Source organism: Arvicola amphibius, chromosome 18, assembly GCF_903992535.2.
Source record: "Arvicola amphibius chromosome 18, mArvAmp1.2, whole genome shotgun sequence".
In the NCBI taxonomy this organism is placed as follows: Eukaryota; Metazoa; Chordata; class Mammalia; order Rodentia; family Cricetidae; genus Arvicola; species Arvicola amphibius.
In genome coordinates, this window is record NC_052064.1 from 29,048,893 (window position 1) to 29,065,714 (window position 16,822).

General features: G+C 42.7%; 1 protein-coding gene across 4 annotated transcripts in view; it reads left to right on the top strand.

Moving 5' to 3' along the window:
* Nucleotides 1-16,822, top strand: part of LOC119803898 (MOB-like protein phocein) — a 50,694-nt gene that overhangs the window by 24,727 nt on the left and 9,145 nt on the right. For 2 of the 4 annotated variants that reach the window (XM_042054283.1, XM_038315374.1), the window contains 2 exons: nucleotides 5,171-5,233; nucleotides 11,623-11,723. In XM_042054283.1, coding sequence (XP_041910217.1) covers nucleotides 5,171-5,233; nucleotides 11,623-11,723 — 164 coding nt within the window. Of the gene's footprint in view, nucleotides 1-5,170; nucleotides 5,234-10,665; nucleotides 10,726-11,622; nucleotides 11,724-16,822 lie in introns of all 4 variants that reach the window. The other 2 variants (XM_038315373.1, XM_038315375.1) reach the window with 2 other exon arrangements.

Genomic DNA, 16,822 nt, shown 5'->3' on the forward strand with positions numbered 1-16,822 from the left:
TTTAGGGTCTTCCATAGTCCAGGCTGGCCTGAAACACGCTGCGTAGCCAAGGATGACCTTGAATTCCTTGTCCTTCCTTTCTGGGCCATCACTGTTGATTTTGTTTTGAGGCAGGGACTTATATAGGAGCCTCGTTGTCCTGGAAACCACAGTGTAGTTTCTGTAAGCCATAAACTCTTGATAGTCCTATCACAGCTTCCAAAATGAAGGGATTACAGACATGTATCGTCATTCCTGGTTTAATAATATTTTCATTGTTCCTTAATAATTTTAATCCTTTTTTTTTTGGTTTTTTTTTTTTTTTTTTTTAATTTTTCAAGGCATGGTTTCTCTGTGTAGCTCTGAAGCCTGTCCTGGAACTTACTTTGAGACCATACTGGCCTTGAACTCACAGGGATCCACCTGCCTCTACCTCCCAAGTGCTGGGATTAAAGGCATGCATCACTACCACGTGGCTAATAATTTTAATCTTTAAAAGCTTTTTGTGTGTACTTGTGTGGGTGTCTTCTCTGTAGGTGTTCATGGAGACCAGAGGAAGCTGTCTCTCCCTCTCTGCCTTACTGCTTTTGACAGGGTCTCTCCCTGAACCAAAGCCTACATTTTCATCAGCAAGGCTGACTGTCTAACCCAGGAGCTCCCAGAACTGCCAACTCTGCCTATGCTGGAATTACAGGCTTTTGTGGCTGGCTGACTTGTTTGCTAGCCCATGTGCTCAGCGCTCTCTTTCTGTCTTTCTCTGTCTCTCTGTCTTGTCTTCTTTGACTGGGTCATTATTTAGACCAGGCTGGCCTTGAACTCACAGAGTTCTATCTGCTTCTGCCTCCTGAGTGTTGGAATTAAAGATGTGAGCCACCATGCCTAGTGTTTTGTATTTTTGAGATAGGGTCTTTCTATGTCTTCTTTGCTTACACAGAAGAACTAGCATGCAGATCAGACTAGCCTTGAACTCACAGAGTTCTTCTTGCTTCTGGCCTCCCTGCAGTACCATCAGCCCCCCTCCCCCCCTTAAATGTGGGTGCTGGAGATTCCGACTCAAGCCCTCTATAATCTTTTTTAACATTTTAACATTATTTTTTATTTATGTGTATGTGTGTGTGAGTTTTTGTGTGCCACATGATTGAAATCCAGAAGAGGATGCTTGATCCGTGGAACTGTTTATATAGGCAATTGTGAGCCTCCTGATGGGGTGCTAGGAACTGAACCAGGTCCTCTGGAAGAGCAGTAAGTGTTCTGAACTGCAGTCCGGTCCCCCGTCTAGAATCTTTACAAATTATGTTAACATTCTTGATTTTCTTGAAGTTATTTTAAGATTTGAGAGAGAGGGAGAGAGTGTATTGTAGAAGGAGCTGCGGGCAGGCCTACTTTTCATCCCGCTTGGCTCCCACACGGCTAGCTTAGTCCTGGAAATAATAACATGGAAACTGTATTCATTTAAACACTGCTTGGCCCATTAGCTCTAGCCTCTTACTGGCTAACTCTCACATCTCGATTAACCATTTATTAATGTGTGTGTAGCACCACGAGGTGGTGGTTTACCGGGAAGATTCTAACCTGCTTCAGTCTTGGAGAGGAGAGCTATGGCATCTGCCTCACTGCCTTCTACCCAGCATCCTGTTCTGTTTACTCCGCCTACCTAATTTTCTGTCCCATCAAAGGGCCAAGGCAGTTTCTTTATTAACCAATGAAAGTAACAGATAGATGACCCACCTCCATCAGTGTGTGTGTGTGTGTGTGTGTGTGTGTTGAGTCCAGGGGGTTACATAGACAGATGACCCTCCTCCATCAGTGTGTGTGTGTGTTGAGTCCAGGGGGTTACATAGACAGATGGCCCTCCTCCATCAGTGTGTGTGTGTGTGTGTGTGTTGAGTCCAGGGGGTTACATAGACAGATGACCCTCCTCCATCAGTGTGTGTGTGTGTGTGTGTGTGTGTTGAGTCCAGGGGGTTACATAGACAGATGGCCCTCCTCCATCAGTGTGTGTGTGTGTGTGTGTGTGTGTGTGTGTGTGTGTGTGTGTGTGTGTTGAGTCCAGGGGTTACATAGACAGATGGCCCTCCTCCATCAGTGTGTGTGTGTGTGTGTGTGTGTGTTGAGTCCAGGGGTTACATAGACAGATGGCCCTCCTCCATCAGTGTGTGTGTGTGTGTGTGTGTGAGATCGGTGAGCTTCCTTAGGGCTGTTTACTGTTGTGAGCCTCTTAACAGTTGTTAGACCACCGAAGATAATGTCTCTTCACCCTAACATCTGCCCATAGATGCTTGGCGCTTGCTTGGAGAAGAATCTTGCGAGCCTTCCCCGTGACAGACCAGTGTGCTTTGAGAGTGCAGTGGCCGTGTCACGTCGAGGACAGTGTCCTCCAGCAGCCCGCTCCTTCCGTCACCTGCCTCTGCCTCCTGAGTGTTCGTATTAAAGGTGTGCGCCCCGTCACCTGGACAGTTCTTAGATTGCTTTTGCTCCCTCTTCCATGACGTTTTTTCCAGCTTTGGGAGTGGTAGGGATAGATGTCCATTATGGCCCTGGAGGGGGATAGGATAGACGTCCGTTATAACTGAGCATCCAGTTTATTCTTATCACTCGTGCCGTCTCTGCCATTACCACTGCCTATTGCAATTGTTCCTGTTTATTTTTTCCTGGATATTTTTTACTCTATGTGTTTCCTCATCTCTCCCCCCCCCCCCCCCATTTTTGAGATGGAGTCTTACATGGCTCAGGCTGGCTTTGAACTGTCTGTGTAGCTGAAGATTATTTTGAGCTCCTCCTGATCACCTTCCCTTCACCTTCCAAGTGCTGGGATTATAGGCATGCGCTACCATGCCTGAATTATTTGTTTGTTGCTTTGAGACGGGGTCTTGCTGTGTAGCCCCAGCTGGCCTGGTCCTTGGTTTGTAGATCACGCTGGCTTCCGACTTGAGGCAGTCTCTTGTTCAGTCTCTTCTGTATGGGGATTTTAGATGTGCACTACCACACATGGCTTAATCTGTGCATTATATCCATAAATATACTTCTTCCTTAACCACCCCTTCCCCACAGGGTTTATGTAACCTTGGCTGTTGTAGAACTTGCTCTGTAGTCCAGGCTGGTGTTGAACTCACAGGGAACTTCCTCCCTCTGCTTCCAAGTGCTGGGATTAAAGGTATGTGTCACCAAGTGGCCCTTCCTTAATTTTTTTAAAAAAATATTTTATATATGTGAGTGTTTTTCCTGAACACCACATGTCTGTATTGGCCTGAGGAGGCCAGAAAAGGGCATCAGATCCTCTGGAATTGGAATTGCAGCCAGTTGTGAGCCACTATGTGGGTGCTGGGAATCTGACCCTGTCCTGAAAGAGCAGCCAGTACTCTTAACCACTAAGCCGTTTCTCCATCCTTCTTTCTTCCTTTTCTTTGGGAGTCGGGGTGGGGAGGTGAGTAAGAAGGGAGGGTATTGAAACAGGTTTTACACTGTGACCTGACTGGCCTCAGCCTCCTGAGTTCTGGGATTATGGACACGAGCTACTAGCCATTCTTCATTTTCTCAGGCTTTAATCACATGGTGCTACACACTTGATTCTTGGCATTTTCTTTTCTTCCCCAGCACCACCTTACTTTTGTTGGTTAGTAAGACTTTATAGGTCATTGGCGTCATTACAACCCCTCCCCACATTTTAGCCTAGAGGCCTTTGTTGAGGATCAGCTCTGTGACAGGAATTGTGCTGCTTATTAGAGGTCTGTAGGAGCCTGTCTAGGCCCAGGCCTGTAATTCCAGCTGTGTGGGAGTCTGAGGTAGAAAGGTTGCAAGTTCAAGGTCAGGCTGTAACAATCCATGAAAATAAAAAGTATCAAGAAGGCCAGAAATCCAGCTCATTAGTGGAGTGTTTTCCTAGCGTATGTAAGACCCTAGGTTCATTCTCCAGTACTGAAAAAGGAAAAGGGAGGTGTGTGAGAGATGTAAGTAAACCCTGCTGCTGAAAAATCAAATAGAAGGGGATTTGAGACCAATGCAAGGTGCTCCACAGAAATATCCCTAAAACATCTAGAGCTGGTGGTGTATCTAGCACTTTAATCCCAGCACTTGGAGGCAGAGGCAGTTGGACTCGAGTTCAAGGATGGCTAGGACCCCCCCCCCCCTCTTTCACACACACACACACACATACACACCCTGTATCAAAAACAACATAAAAGAAACAACAACAACAAAAAGAAAACAGTTGAATGACTTCCTCCGTGTTGGGGATTAAACCTAGGGCTTTGTGCATGCCTGCTCTTCCATTTCATTCAGCACTGAATAAAAACATTTGCAATTTTTAATTAGTTGTATGTGTTTGGGCAGCTGCCTGTATCATGTGCATGTAATGCAGTGCTCACAGAGGCCAGAGAGGGCACTGGGTCCTCTAGGAATAGACTGTTGTGAGGTGCCCTGTGGGTGCTGGGAATAGAGCCTAGGACCTCTGGAAGATCAGCCATTGCTCTTAACCATTGAACCGTCTCTTTTGCCCCTACATAAATTCTTTTTGATGGGAGTCATTTTCTATTTAGAAATTTAAGACTTTATTTGTAATTGGAATAGTAATTTATACTGTTTGTTTAAAGTAATATTATGGAGTTATAAATTGCTTACTAATAATGTTAGCTCTTCAGAAATTTGAATAGTTTTTTATGTTTGGACATATTTTTCCAGTTCAACTTTTAGAGGGATATTATCTCATAGTTGTAAACAAGAAGTGATGAACTTCTCTTTCCAGTTAAATAATCCATGTAAGATTAATGGGAAATGTATTTGAGGGATTTGTGGTTGCAAAATATTATGATGTGTAGTTCAGTTAAATGCAGTTTTGGTGTCCATTTAAGAATATTGGCTGAGATTATTTTATTCTGCTGGTAATCACATGGTAGAGTCTTTTGTTCTCCTCTGTTGTGAGCTTTGGATCTTTATTAAGAATAATGTTTATAACTGGGTGGTGGTGGTGCACGCCTTTAATCTCAACACTCAGGAGGCAGAGGCAGGTGGATCTCTGTGAGTTCGAGGCCAACCTGATCTACAGAGTGAGTTCCAGGACAGCCAGAGCTGCACACAGAGAAACCCTGTCTTGAAAAACCAAAAAAAAAAAAAAAGTGATGATGTTTATAGTAGCATCTGTATTCTGTTTGTAATGTACCTTGTATGTGCTTTAACCGTGAGTTTACTTTTATAGGATTTCTATAATTGGCCTGATGAATCATTTGATGAAATGGACAGTACACTTGCTGTTCAGCAGGTAATAATAATTTCTTTTACAACACTCATAACAAGTGTTTTATGTCTTTGAAGATTCCCAATTTATGTGGGTGGGGGCACAAACCAGATTCCACTGGGTTAATATGGACTGATCATTTAACATTGTAATCAAACCTTACTTTATTGTGAAATTTGAGTGTATAATGAATTAAAATTAAAGGAATGACAAATTAGAATAACTAAATAGACATAAAATGCTAATTTGGTGACTAACCCTTTGATGACATGCTTTTGAGATTTCTATCTTTTGATAATGATTTTAGTTCATAACTCTCACCCTCCAGTGCGTGTGAAAACTAAGATGCTTTCCTTTAGCTCATTGCTACTGTCACACAACTCACGATATTTAGCATTGAGTCCCAAGGAGGGGCTGCCATAGCGTGTTGTGTGTGATGGCATGTTAGGAGATTCTTACATTGTATATTATGTTAGGTTTACTCCTCCCCACAACCCCAATGGAAAAAGTAGTTGTCCTTTCATATTCAATAGAATCAGGAGTTTGGTGAAAAAAAAATATTCATGGCTAATTGTTAACGATCAAATTAAGGGGTTGTTTTGCGGTTACCTGGCACAAGATCAGGACTCAAGCGTGGAGTGGGAAGGGGTTCATGAGTGTCCTACCCCTAACTTCAGTGTTACTGATAATTGATGGCTCCTGGTGGGTCAGCCGTGATCCAGTGAGTGGTCCCCACAGAAGTATATGGACAGCACAAATTGGAGTTGATGAGTTATTAAAGAGAGGCTGTGGAGTTGGGAGTTTAAGGAGGTGGGGTGTACCTGGGAAGAGTTTAGGGGAAGAGTTGGGGTGAATAAAATCAAAACATATTGTATGAAGTTCTCAGTTAAAAAACAAAAAGCCAGGTGGTGGTGGCGCACACCTTTAATCCCAGCATTTGGGATTTCCTCTGGAAATGGGGCTACAGGCACCTGTCAGCCACTGTGTGGGTGCTGGGCCCTGAACCCATTCTTCTGCATGAGAGGCAAGTGCTCTTAGTCACTGAGCCTACTCTCCAGTGGGTCTGGATTGGGGACTGGGGCCCCTTTGTTAGATAGGCTCTCATATTTGCCAGACTGATGTCAAGCCGAGGATCACCAATCCCCACCTCCTAGTTCTGGCCTTAGAGGTGTGCAGCAACACTGTCTGCTTTATGTGGGGCTGGGTTTGAACTCCAACAGAACTTCGTGCAGGCATCTTGTGTTTGTCATTTTACTCTAGGTAATACTTTATTCCCTTTGAAAGGCTATTTGAACATTTTAGAATTGTGCTTTAATTATATTTTGACTGCATCTCTATGAATTTTTTGTGATTACAGAGGTTATGTTACATAGTCTACTTAAGTAGAATCAGTATTCTATTGTTAAAGTTGAAAGACTCTCTACACTTACGTGGATTCCTTTCCCTCACTATTTGTATTTCTTGTTGCCTTATATAACTATAGACATACATTGAAACCCAGTCAGACAATGATATTTTCTTTTGGTAGCACTGAAGATTAAATTTAAGACCTCACAGGTGCTAGGCATTTTCTTTATCATTGAACTATATATCCCTAGCTCATTAAAAAAAACATTGTAATTTTACTGTGCATGTACAGGGTCAGAGGACACATTTACATAGTTGCTTCTCCCGTTCTACCTTATTTTGGTGTCAGGAATTGAACTCAGGTTGTAGATTTGTGAAGCAAGCGCCTTTCCTTGATGAGCCATTTCACCGACACACTGTTTCTCTTTATTCCAACTTGCTGGACAGTCTGGCTTTGACCTCCCAAGTGCTGGAATTAGGGGCATGAGGCACCGTAGCCAACTTCACTGTTACTTTGATTTGGTTGAGAAACAGTCTCACTGAGTAGCCTTGCTGTCCTGGAGCTTACTGTGTAGATCAGGCTGGTCTCGAACTGGAGAGCACCTTGCTCTGCTTTCCAGGTTCTGGATTAAAGGTCTTCACCACCCTGCCTTGAATTCCTGTTACTTCTAATGTTTCAGATTTCCTTCTGTTTTTCTCTCTCTGAAGAACTTTCTAACAGTTTTTGTCTTAGCATATTCTGCTGTCTAGGGGTCCTCTTAAGGTTTCTTGTGCTGGGAGAAACCCAGAACCTTGAACATGCCAGCAAACAATGTGACCTCAGCCTTTAGTTTTCTTTAGCTTGAGAATAGCTTTAGTTGCTGAGGGCTAGCGGTAGGTAGAGAACTCGAGTTGGCAGTTCTCTTAGCTCTTCTTTCATTTTTAAAAATGACCGTGTATGGGGAGGCGTGGGTGCACGTGTGGAGGGCAGAGAACAGCTTGAAGGTTTTTTCTTTCCAACTTGGTGATCCCAGAGATCAAACTTAGTTTTGTCAGGTGGATGAGCCATCTTTCTGGTCCTCTTCCATATTTTTTCATGAGAAAGTAGTGGCTAATTAAATTCTATAGGTCATGTGTCTTTTTTCCTTTAGTTTTTCTATTAGTCAGCGTTACTACAATGAAATGCTTCAGAGTCCAGAGTGTACACAAATAACCTGTTTCAAGAAAAGGTGTATTCAGGTCATGGTTCTGGAGGTCTTACTTTATTTTTTAATTTTTTCTTGAGACAACTTTTCTCTGTATAATCCTGACTGTTCTGAAACTAGCTCTGTAGACCAGGTTGGCCTCGAACTTACAGAGATCCACCTACCATTGATTTCCTACCAAATTTGTCATTTATGTACCCTAAATTATTATTATTATTATTATTATTATTATTATTATTATTATTTTGGTTTTTCGAGACAGGGTTTCTCTGTAGCTTTGGAGCCTGTCCTGGAACTAGCTCTTGTAGACCAGGCTGATCTCGAACTCACAGAGATCCGCCTGCCTCTGCCTCCCGAGTGCTGGGATTAAAGGCGTGTGCCACCGCTGCCCGGCTGTACCCTAAATTATTACCTAAGTACTATGTAAATAATCTATTCATTCTTAACCTAAAGTACAACTTCAATAAATACTAAATACCCCGATTGCTACCTGAATAAAATTATTACCTAAATGACCTACACATTTTTTTTTTTTTTTTGGAGCCAGTCCTGGAACTAGTTCTTGTAGACCAGGCTGGCCTCGAACTCACAAAGATCCGCCTGCCACTGCCTCCCAAGTGCTGGGATCAAAGGTGTGCAGCACCATTGCCTGGTATGACCTACTCATTCTTCCCCCCCCCCCCCCTTTTTTAAAAAAAAAAATAATATGTATTGGTGTTTTGTCTGCGTGTCTGTCTGTGAGAGTGGTGGATCCCCTGGAACTGGAGTTATACAGACAGCTATGAGCTGCCATGTGGGTGCTGGGAATTGAACCTAGGTCCTTTGAAAGAGCAGCCAGTGCTCTTAACCACTGAGTTGTCTGCCCACCCCCACTACATCATTTAAAGATCTCTTAATAGAGACTGGAAAGATGGCTCAGTGGTTAAGACCACTTACTGCTCTTGTAGGGGGACCCAGCACCCGTGTGTCTGCACACAACCACCTATATAATTCAGATCCAGGGTATCTTACACTGGCTTCTGGCTTCCAAGAGCCCCCACATGCATGTGGTTTGCATAAATTATGCACATACACATGAAAATAACCTTTAAAAAGCTCTTGGGGCTGGAGAGATGGCTCAGTGGTTAAGAGCACTTGCTGCTCTTCCAGAGGACCGGGGTTCAGTTTTTAGCACCTACATGTCACAGCAGTCTGAAAGTGCAGTTCCAGGGGATAGATGCTGTCTTCTGACCTCACGGAATCAGGCCTCCCAGGAGGTAGAGGCAGGAGATGGCTCAGTGGGTAAAGGGACTTGTCATCCAGCCTGTCTGGTCATGGTGGAAGGAGAAACTGGCTCCACAAACTGTCCTCTGACCTCCATACCCGTGGCACATTAGTAAATGGAAGAATATTTTTTAAGATCCTCAGACAGTTTCATTACACTCATTCATAAGAAGCAAAACTCATTGCTTCTATTCTGTTGTTACAGTAATCCAGTCACATCTTAGGTCTCACAGAGATCCACCTGCCTCTGCCTCCCGAGTGTGCCGGGCTTAAAGGTGTGCGCCACCGCTGCCCGGCCCGTCCTGTTTTTTTTTTTTTTTTTTTTTTTTTGGAGACAAGGGTCTCACTGTAGTCTAGGCTGTTCTCAAACTTGACCACAGCTGAGGAGGATCTTGAGCTTCTGATCCTTCTGACTCCACCTCCCAGGTACTGGCGTTCCAGGTGTATACAGTTATGCCTAGCTGTGATGATTGTTTTTGTCTTGAAACTAAAAATAGTAGTGGTTTTATTATTTGCAGATAATTTTCTTATATTAATTATATAGTATTAATATAACAAACTTTAAGTATTAGTAGCATATGACTGTAGCTTACCAAGAATAATCGACGTTTGGGGGCATATTAATGAGTGCTAAAATCCTGGGGTTGGGGAGATGGCTCAGAGGTTAGGAGAAGACGCGAGTACAGCTCCCACAACCCACATCATGTGGCTCAACCACCTGTGACTCCGGTTCTGGACACCTGTGACCTGGCACCCTCCTCAGCCTCCTGTCACTGTCCTGACCATGTCCACTATTGCAGTGGTGAACACCGTGTTCAAAAACGAACTGGCTTGTGCTTCTGTATCCTAGCGCATCGCCAAAGGAGGAAGTCAGAAGGATCCTGGAGGCAGGAGCTATGCGGAGGCCATGAGGGGTGCTGCTGGCCTAAGGCTTGCTCCTCGTGATAGTTCAGTCTGCTTTCCTGTAGAACCCAGCACCACCTGCCCAGGAGTGGCTCCTCCCACATCAGCCACTGATCAAGAACTGTCCTGCAAGGTTGCTGACAGCCCAGTCTTATGGGGTTGTTTGCTCAGCTGAGGCTTCCTCTCTCTGATGACTCTGGGTTGTATCAAGTTGAGAGAAAACTAGCCAGAACACACTGTATTATTCAAGGTTTTCCAAAGAACAGACGGATAGAATGACCATACATTTACACATAAATAGAATACACACACATTTACAAAGGGGTGATAGGATGGTTGGGGCTGTGGTCTAAGAATTTTTACCCCAGCTGCCCCCCCACCTCACTTTATTTTGACCCTTAGTTTATTTACTGGGGCAGCATTTTAGTAGGCTTCCACTCACAGTGTGGCTCCAGCCAGCACAGGGGGCCTAACTTGTGGTCTCTCTCAGCTCTCTGAAAGAATTTGCTCACTAAACTTAGCAATTTCTAGCTTTTGATTTAAAAGTGATGGACAGTTGACTCCTCTCTTATTAATTGTCCCATTTTTAATACTGCTGTGTTTTAGGGACCTGAGGAGAGGGAGAAATAAGGGACTGGCTGGTCAATAAAATATTCAGGACATAACATTTTTGAATTTTAGTTACCATCTTAAATGAGCATAATTTATCATGTCTCCCCCAAAAATTAAAATAGTAAACCAAAATATCATTGATCACAGGCCAGTACAACAGATGTAATAATGAAAAGACGTGAACGAGACTGGAAACAGGATGCAGAGGTGAGATGAATGTAAATACTGCTGGAGAGGAGGACAGTACATTGTGCAGGCTAGCCACATTCACCTGTCAGAATAGCCCCAGCAGCAGCAGTACACCCCCAGGACTGGACTGAAAGTGTAATCGTGTAAGGATAATAAAAATGAGCTATTAACAGACTGAACATGTTGTACATGATATATAAAATTAGGTGTGTGTGTGTACGTAATATAATTATGTAGGTATATATATGTGTGTGTTTGTATGTGTACACACATATCAACAATTAATGAAAAAAGAAGCCATGAAATTGAAAAAGAGCAAGGAGGGGCATAAGGGAGGGCTTGGAGGTGAAAAGGAAAGGGGGAAATGAAATAATATTTTAGAAATGAGTATATATATGTTAGTGGAGGAGGTGATTTGGAAAGAACTGTTATGTGGAATCTGATGTGGTCCAGGATTAGTTGCATTTACTTGAGGATATCAAAATGTAAGATTGTTATGAGAACGTGGGAAAAACATCTGAGAACATTCCAGACATCTTGTGCCTCTATCAGAGTTTCTGTGGGACTGAGGTGGAAGGCTGATTTGATGCCAGATCAGTCAGGCGTCATAGTAAGAACCCATTCCCTTCCCCCAAGCCCGACAATACAAGAGGCTTAAATAGGAATTCAAGTCCAGTGTTTTGGTACATGCCTTTAATTTCATCACTAAAAGACCAAGAATTGATGCTTGAGCTAGCCTTGGTGGTGCACACCTTTAATTCCAGCACTCAGAAGGCAGAGGTGGACTGATCTCTGTGAGTTAGAGCCTAGGAAGGCCAGAGCTACATAATCTCAAAAAACAAAAATATTAAACATTTAGCATGAAGTTTAGCATCCAGCAAAATTTAATTAACCATAAGACTTCTTTCTTTATAGTATATTCAACAGAATATAAGGGCAGACTGCTCCAACATTGACAAAATTCTTGAACCGCCTGAAGGCCAAGATGAAGGTGTGTGGAAGTATGAACATTTAAGGTAGGTCTCGGTGAGATCTCAGGATGTGCTAACAGTTAAGTATGAGTCAAGTTAAATTTGGGTAAATCACAGTGCCGAGTTTCATAGCTTTGTGTCTTTTGGTTATTTTGAGAAAAGGTCTCATATAGGCCTTGAATTCCTGACCCACCTGTGTCCATTCCTAAGTGCTGGGACTGAAGACAAGTGTTAGCACAGCTAGCATTGGTCTCCCACTCTCTGTTCTGCCTCAGCCTGCTGAGTCCTAGAATAACAAGTATGCAGTTGATTATAAAATACTGTTTTGGGGGCTGGAGAGATGGCTCAGAGGTTAAAAGAGCACTGGCTGCTCTTCCAGAGGCTCTGAGTTCAATTCCCAGCAACCACATGGCAGCTCACAGCCATCTGTAATGAAATCTGGTGCCTCTTCTGGCATGCAGGCATACATGGAGGCAGAATGTTGTGTACATAATAAATAAGTAAATCTTTAAAAATATATTCTGCTCCAACTTTTGTTATAACTTGATTCAAATCTCCTGACGGCGCATACTGAATCTTTGTGATTAGGAGACGGGGCCACTTTGAACGGCTGTAATCTTACGGCAGGATGTGTGGGTTTCAGCTCTGAATGGTCTTTTCACCATGTAGCTAGCTGTACCAGGCTTTTGCTTTAGGCCACCAACCATCTCTCAGATCATAGCATGGAGACTTACTATTGGTTATGAATGCTTGACTGTAGCTTATGCTCTTGTCTTGCTAGCTCTTAACAAGTTAACCTGGTTCTCTGTGTTCATGTTTTGCTTCCGGACTTTTTACTTTTCTTTCCTTCTGTATGCCCTACTCCCTTCAGCTGGCTGGCAGCTGCATGGCTGGCCCTGGGTGTCTCTTTCTCTCTTCTTCTCTCTTCTCTGTCTCCTTCTCGTTCCCTTTCTCTCTCTCCCCTGGATTTCTCCTCCTACCTTATCTCTGCCTGACAGCCCCACCTATCTATCCCTCTCCTACCTAGCTGTTGAGTGGTCAGCTCTTTATTAGACAGTCAGGTGCCTTAGGCGGGCAAGGTGAAACAGGTGCAACACATCTTTACATAGTTAACAAATGCGGAACAAATATATCACATCTCTACATCGTTAACAAAGGCGGCAGAAACAAATGTAGCACACCTTCACACAGTTAGTTTTCCCCAGCAAAACAAATGTAACACATCTTTGCCCAGTTTAAAAACTATTCCACAACATGTAGCTCTGTAGTAGATGAACTTGAAGCTGCTGGGTTATACCTATAGCACCGCCTAAGGTCCGAAGGAGTTCTGTGGATAGTTAGTCATTGCTTCTCATTGCCAGCCTTTATTACTGCTCAGGGAACAGTCACTCAGAACTGCGTAGACTAGTCTACTGACATGGAGTACTGGGGTGACAGGTGATTCAGAAATAGTGCCGTTTAGTGTGATATATTCTCTGTCATACATCAACTTAGTAGTCTAAGCACAGTGTTACCCAGCATTCAGAAGGAAGTAGAATCATAGAAAAATGACGATTTATGCTTTGCCTTTTGTTCTCTTCCATTAACATATACTAAATAGGCTTAGTGTGGTGGCAAAACCAGGTCTCTGAGTTTGAGGCCAGTCTGCTCTATGTGTATATCGAGTTCCAGGCCAGCTGGGATACATAATGGGAACCTATCTTAGCAAAATACAGCAGTACATAATGAATAGTGTTTTTAGTTAATTGGTTTTCATATCTGTCCTTTTCCTTTATTTTTTGGTACCTGTTTCCCTGTTTCATCTTCTAAATGTAAATACTGCATTTTTGGGGAACCAAGGTGTTTTTGTTTGATGAGGAAGCAGCTGGGATTATCCTACCTTGATATAGGTAGGGTTTCAATTTTTGAGACAGGATTTCTTTTTCTTTTTCTTTTTTTTTTTTTTGGATTTGCTTGTTTGTTTATTTATTATTTATACACACACCAGAAGAGGGAACCAGATCTCATTATAGATGGTTGTGAGCTACCACATGGTTGCTTGGGAATTGAACTCAAGACCTCTGAAAAAACAGCCAGTGTTCTTAACCTCTGAGCCATTTCTCCAGCTCCCGAAACAGGGTTTCTCTGTGTTGCTCTGGCTGTCCTGGAACATGATCTTTATACCAGACTGGCCTTGAACTCACTGAGTTCAAGTTTTGAAAAGAAAAAAGGAAGTACAGGTTAGTAATTAGTCACCTATTACAATTAAACTTGTAGTCATATTAGGTATGTTTTCAAGGTCAAACATATGTTTAAAATAGACAGGTTGTCTTCAAACACTTCAGAGATCTACAGAATATGTCATTACAGATGCTTTAATAACATAGGTTTTTTTTTTTTTTTTTTTTTTTGGCAATGAGACATGTCTGCTCCTAGCAGCAACAGTCTACTTCAGAGAAGATAATGGGCACTGAAGAAACTCCACATGGAGTTTACTTTCTTTATGGCAAAAGTAAACTACTGGGCAAGAAAATGCACTTGCCTCAACTGCTGACAGAATGCTATCCTAATGGGACAAGTAGGACACAAAAGGAGTGGCTGTTAATCTTATCAACACAAGGCAGACAGTCCTTCAAAAACCCTGCTTCATAGAAAAGTCTGTCAGATATTCTAGGCCTTTAGGCTGAAGATGGACGCCCCAACGTCGCAGGCAGCCAGCGCTTTCTGTCGTTTTCACATTTTTTGGAAGCTGCTTGCTTGGACTTCCTGCTGACTTGGTTAATATTATTTCCTTCTTGGGTCTCTGAGGGAGTTGAAGACTAGGTAGTTATAGTTTTCTGTTGGGGACCAGCCCCAACAAAAACACTTATCACCAGCGTAGAGGAGTGAGAAAAATAAAGTCAATTCACAAGATAGTAATGGGAGGGAGTTTCAGGGATTATTCAGATCCCCAAATTACCCACGTTTATTTTTTCAACAGCTTTTATATCAAGGTAAACTGGGGGGGGGGCAGGTAACAAAACACTTCATTAACATTCTGTTGCCTAGGTAGCTGAAATGGCTCAAGTCATGGTTTACCCAAGTCTACTTCCTCCCCAGGGGACCTCATGGTTACAATGGAAGGAGCAGAATACATTAGCATTGCCTGACTGACCATCTCAGGATGGTGCTGAGTTTGCTTTACTTCAAAAGAGCCAGGCAACCACCTCCTGTGTGGAAGGAGCTAATTGAGCCTGTTAGTCTGTCAGATTCTCTGAATGCCAGACAGTGTAGAAATGGGCCTGCATTTCTCGGCCCCTACGGTCTTCCTTTGTTTATGAGACTCAGAAAAGAAATTCACTAAAGAAATGTAAAGTATACATATAAGATTGAGAGATATCAAAAGATAGTAATGCAAGTTATGATAGAAAGTAAATTAGGTACAAGACTTTGGACTCACCAAGATAGGATAGATAATGGAATATTTTCTCTGAATTTGTCAAATGCTAATGGACTAGACACTATTGATGTATTTATTGCCTTTATATATTGTTATTATACTTATTGCATATCTTTTTTTAATATAGCCTTTTTAATTTTAGACAAAAGGGGGAAATAATAGTGATATTTTATTTGTGATTTAATAAAGAAAGCCTCTGCCGTCTGAGTGCTAAGATTAAAAGTGTGTGTCACCATAACTGGCTTAGATAGGATTTTTAGAGTGAACCCATTCAATATTTTAACAGCTATAAAATAAACTTATTGCAAAGGATTGTCTTATATCAGGTGTCTGTCTAAAACTGTATGGCAATCCTTACAATTTTCTTTATTTTTACTCTGTTAAACAAAGTATTTAGAATTGGGCGTGATTGGCACAATTGTTGGTCCCAGACCTTGGGAAGTGTAGATAGGAGATCAGGAGTTCAATGTCATCCTCTGCTAAATACTGAGTTTAACAGCTATATGAGACTATCTCAAAAAGTGGTTTTGTTGTTGTTGTTGTTTTGCTTTTTGTCTTTTTTTTCTTTAAAAAGAGTATACTTACTGGATTTTAGGCATTGTATAGGCCTTACAATTTTTAGTATTAGAAAAAATCTGGAAAAGATAACCAAACTCTAAGAAAAGTTAGGAAATTACATGGACTATGATCCCAATATATTTTAATTTATTCATGTAAATAGAATCTTTTTGGAGAAGGTAGTGTAATAGAGGATTTAAACGTTGTACATTGTATCAGATAGCTAGCTCTTGAAGCTTTTCTGTTCTTTTTGTTCTGGTTGTGCTGGGAGCTGAGCCGGGGGCCTTGCACACACTGGTCACACTGGTGCCCCAGCATCGACCTGCTCCAACCTCAGCCCTGCTTCACTGACGTCGGTGATGTTTGTGTTGTGTGCCGTGGTGGGGTGGTGTGTGTGTGTTCATGGATATAGACAGGGAACCGTCTGTTGTTTGCTACCTTTCTTGTGCATGTGTGTTACGTGTGTGTGTGTGTGTGTGTGTGTGTGCCTGTTTGCATGTATATGTGGGTTTGAGTTTGGGTGTGATATCCATGTGGAGACCTGATGTCGGTATCAAGAATCTTCCTGATTTCCCTCCCTTTACTTGTTGAGGCAGAGTCTCTCATTTGACCCCTGCTCGGGGATCCCCCTCCTCCACCTTTGAGCGCTAGAATTGCCCAGGGCCACCATGTCCACCTGGTGTTCACATGGGTTTGGGGTTGCAGCTCAGGTGTTAAGACATCATATCAGCCACTTTGCTCACTCAGCCTTCTCAGTCCTGATTTTTTCCCTTCTTGAGGACATGGTTTCTGTCCATGTAACCCTGACTGTTCTGGAACTTCTTGAGGAGATGGTTTAGGGACGTGGTTTCTGTCTAGTTGACCCCGACTGTTCTGGAACTCACCATAGGCCAGTCTTGGTCTTCCTGAGTGCTGGGAGTTAGAGGCTTGATTGACCATGCCCACTTATTTTTTTAAGTTATTTTATTTTTTAAATGTGTATGAGTGTTTGCCTTCATGTATGAATGTGATCTGTTTGCCTGGTGCTGGAGGAGGCCAGAAGTGGGCACTGGTTTTCCTGAACCTGGAGTTAGGGGGGGTTGTGAGCTCCTTGGTGTGGGTGCTGGGACTGAACTCTCCCCGCAAGAGCAGCAGCTCCGAATTGTAACTGCTGAGCCAATTAGACTGG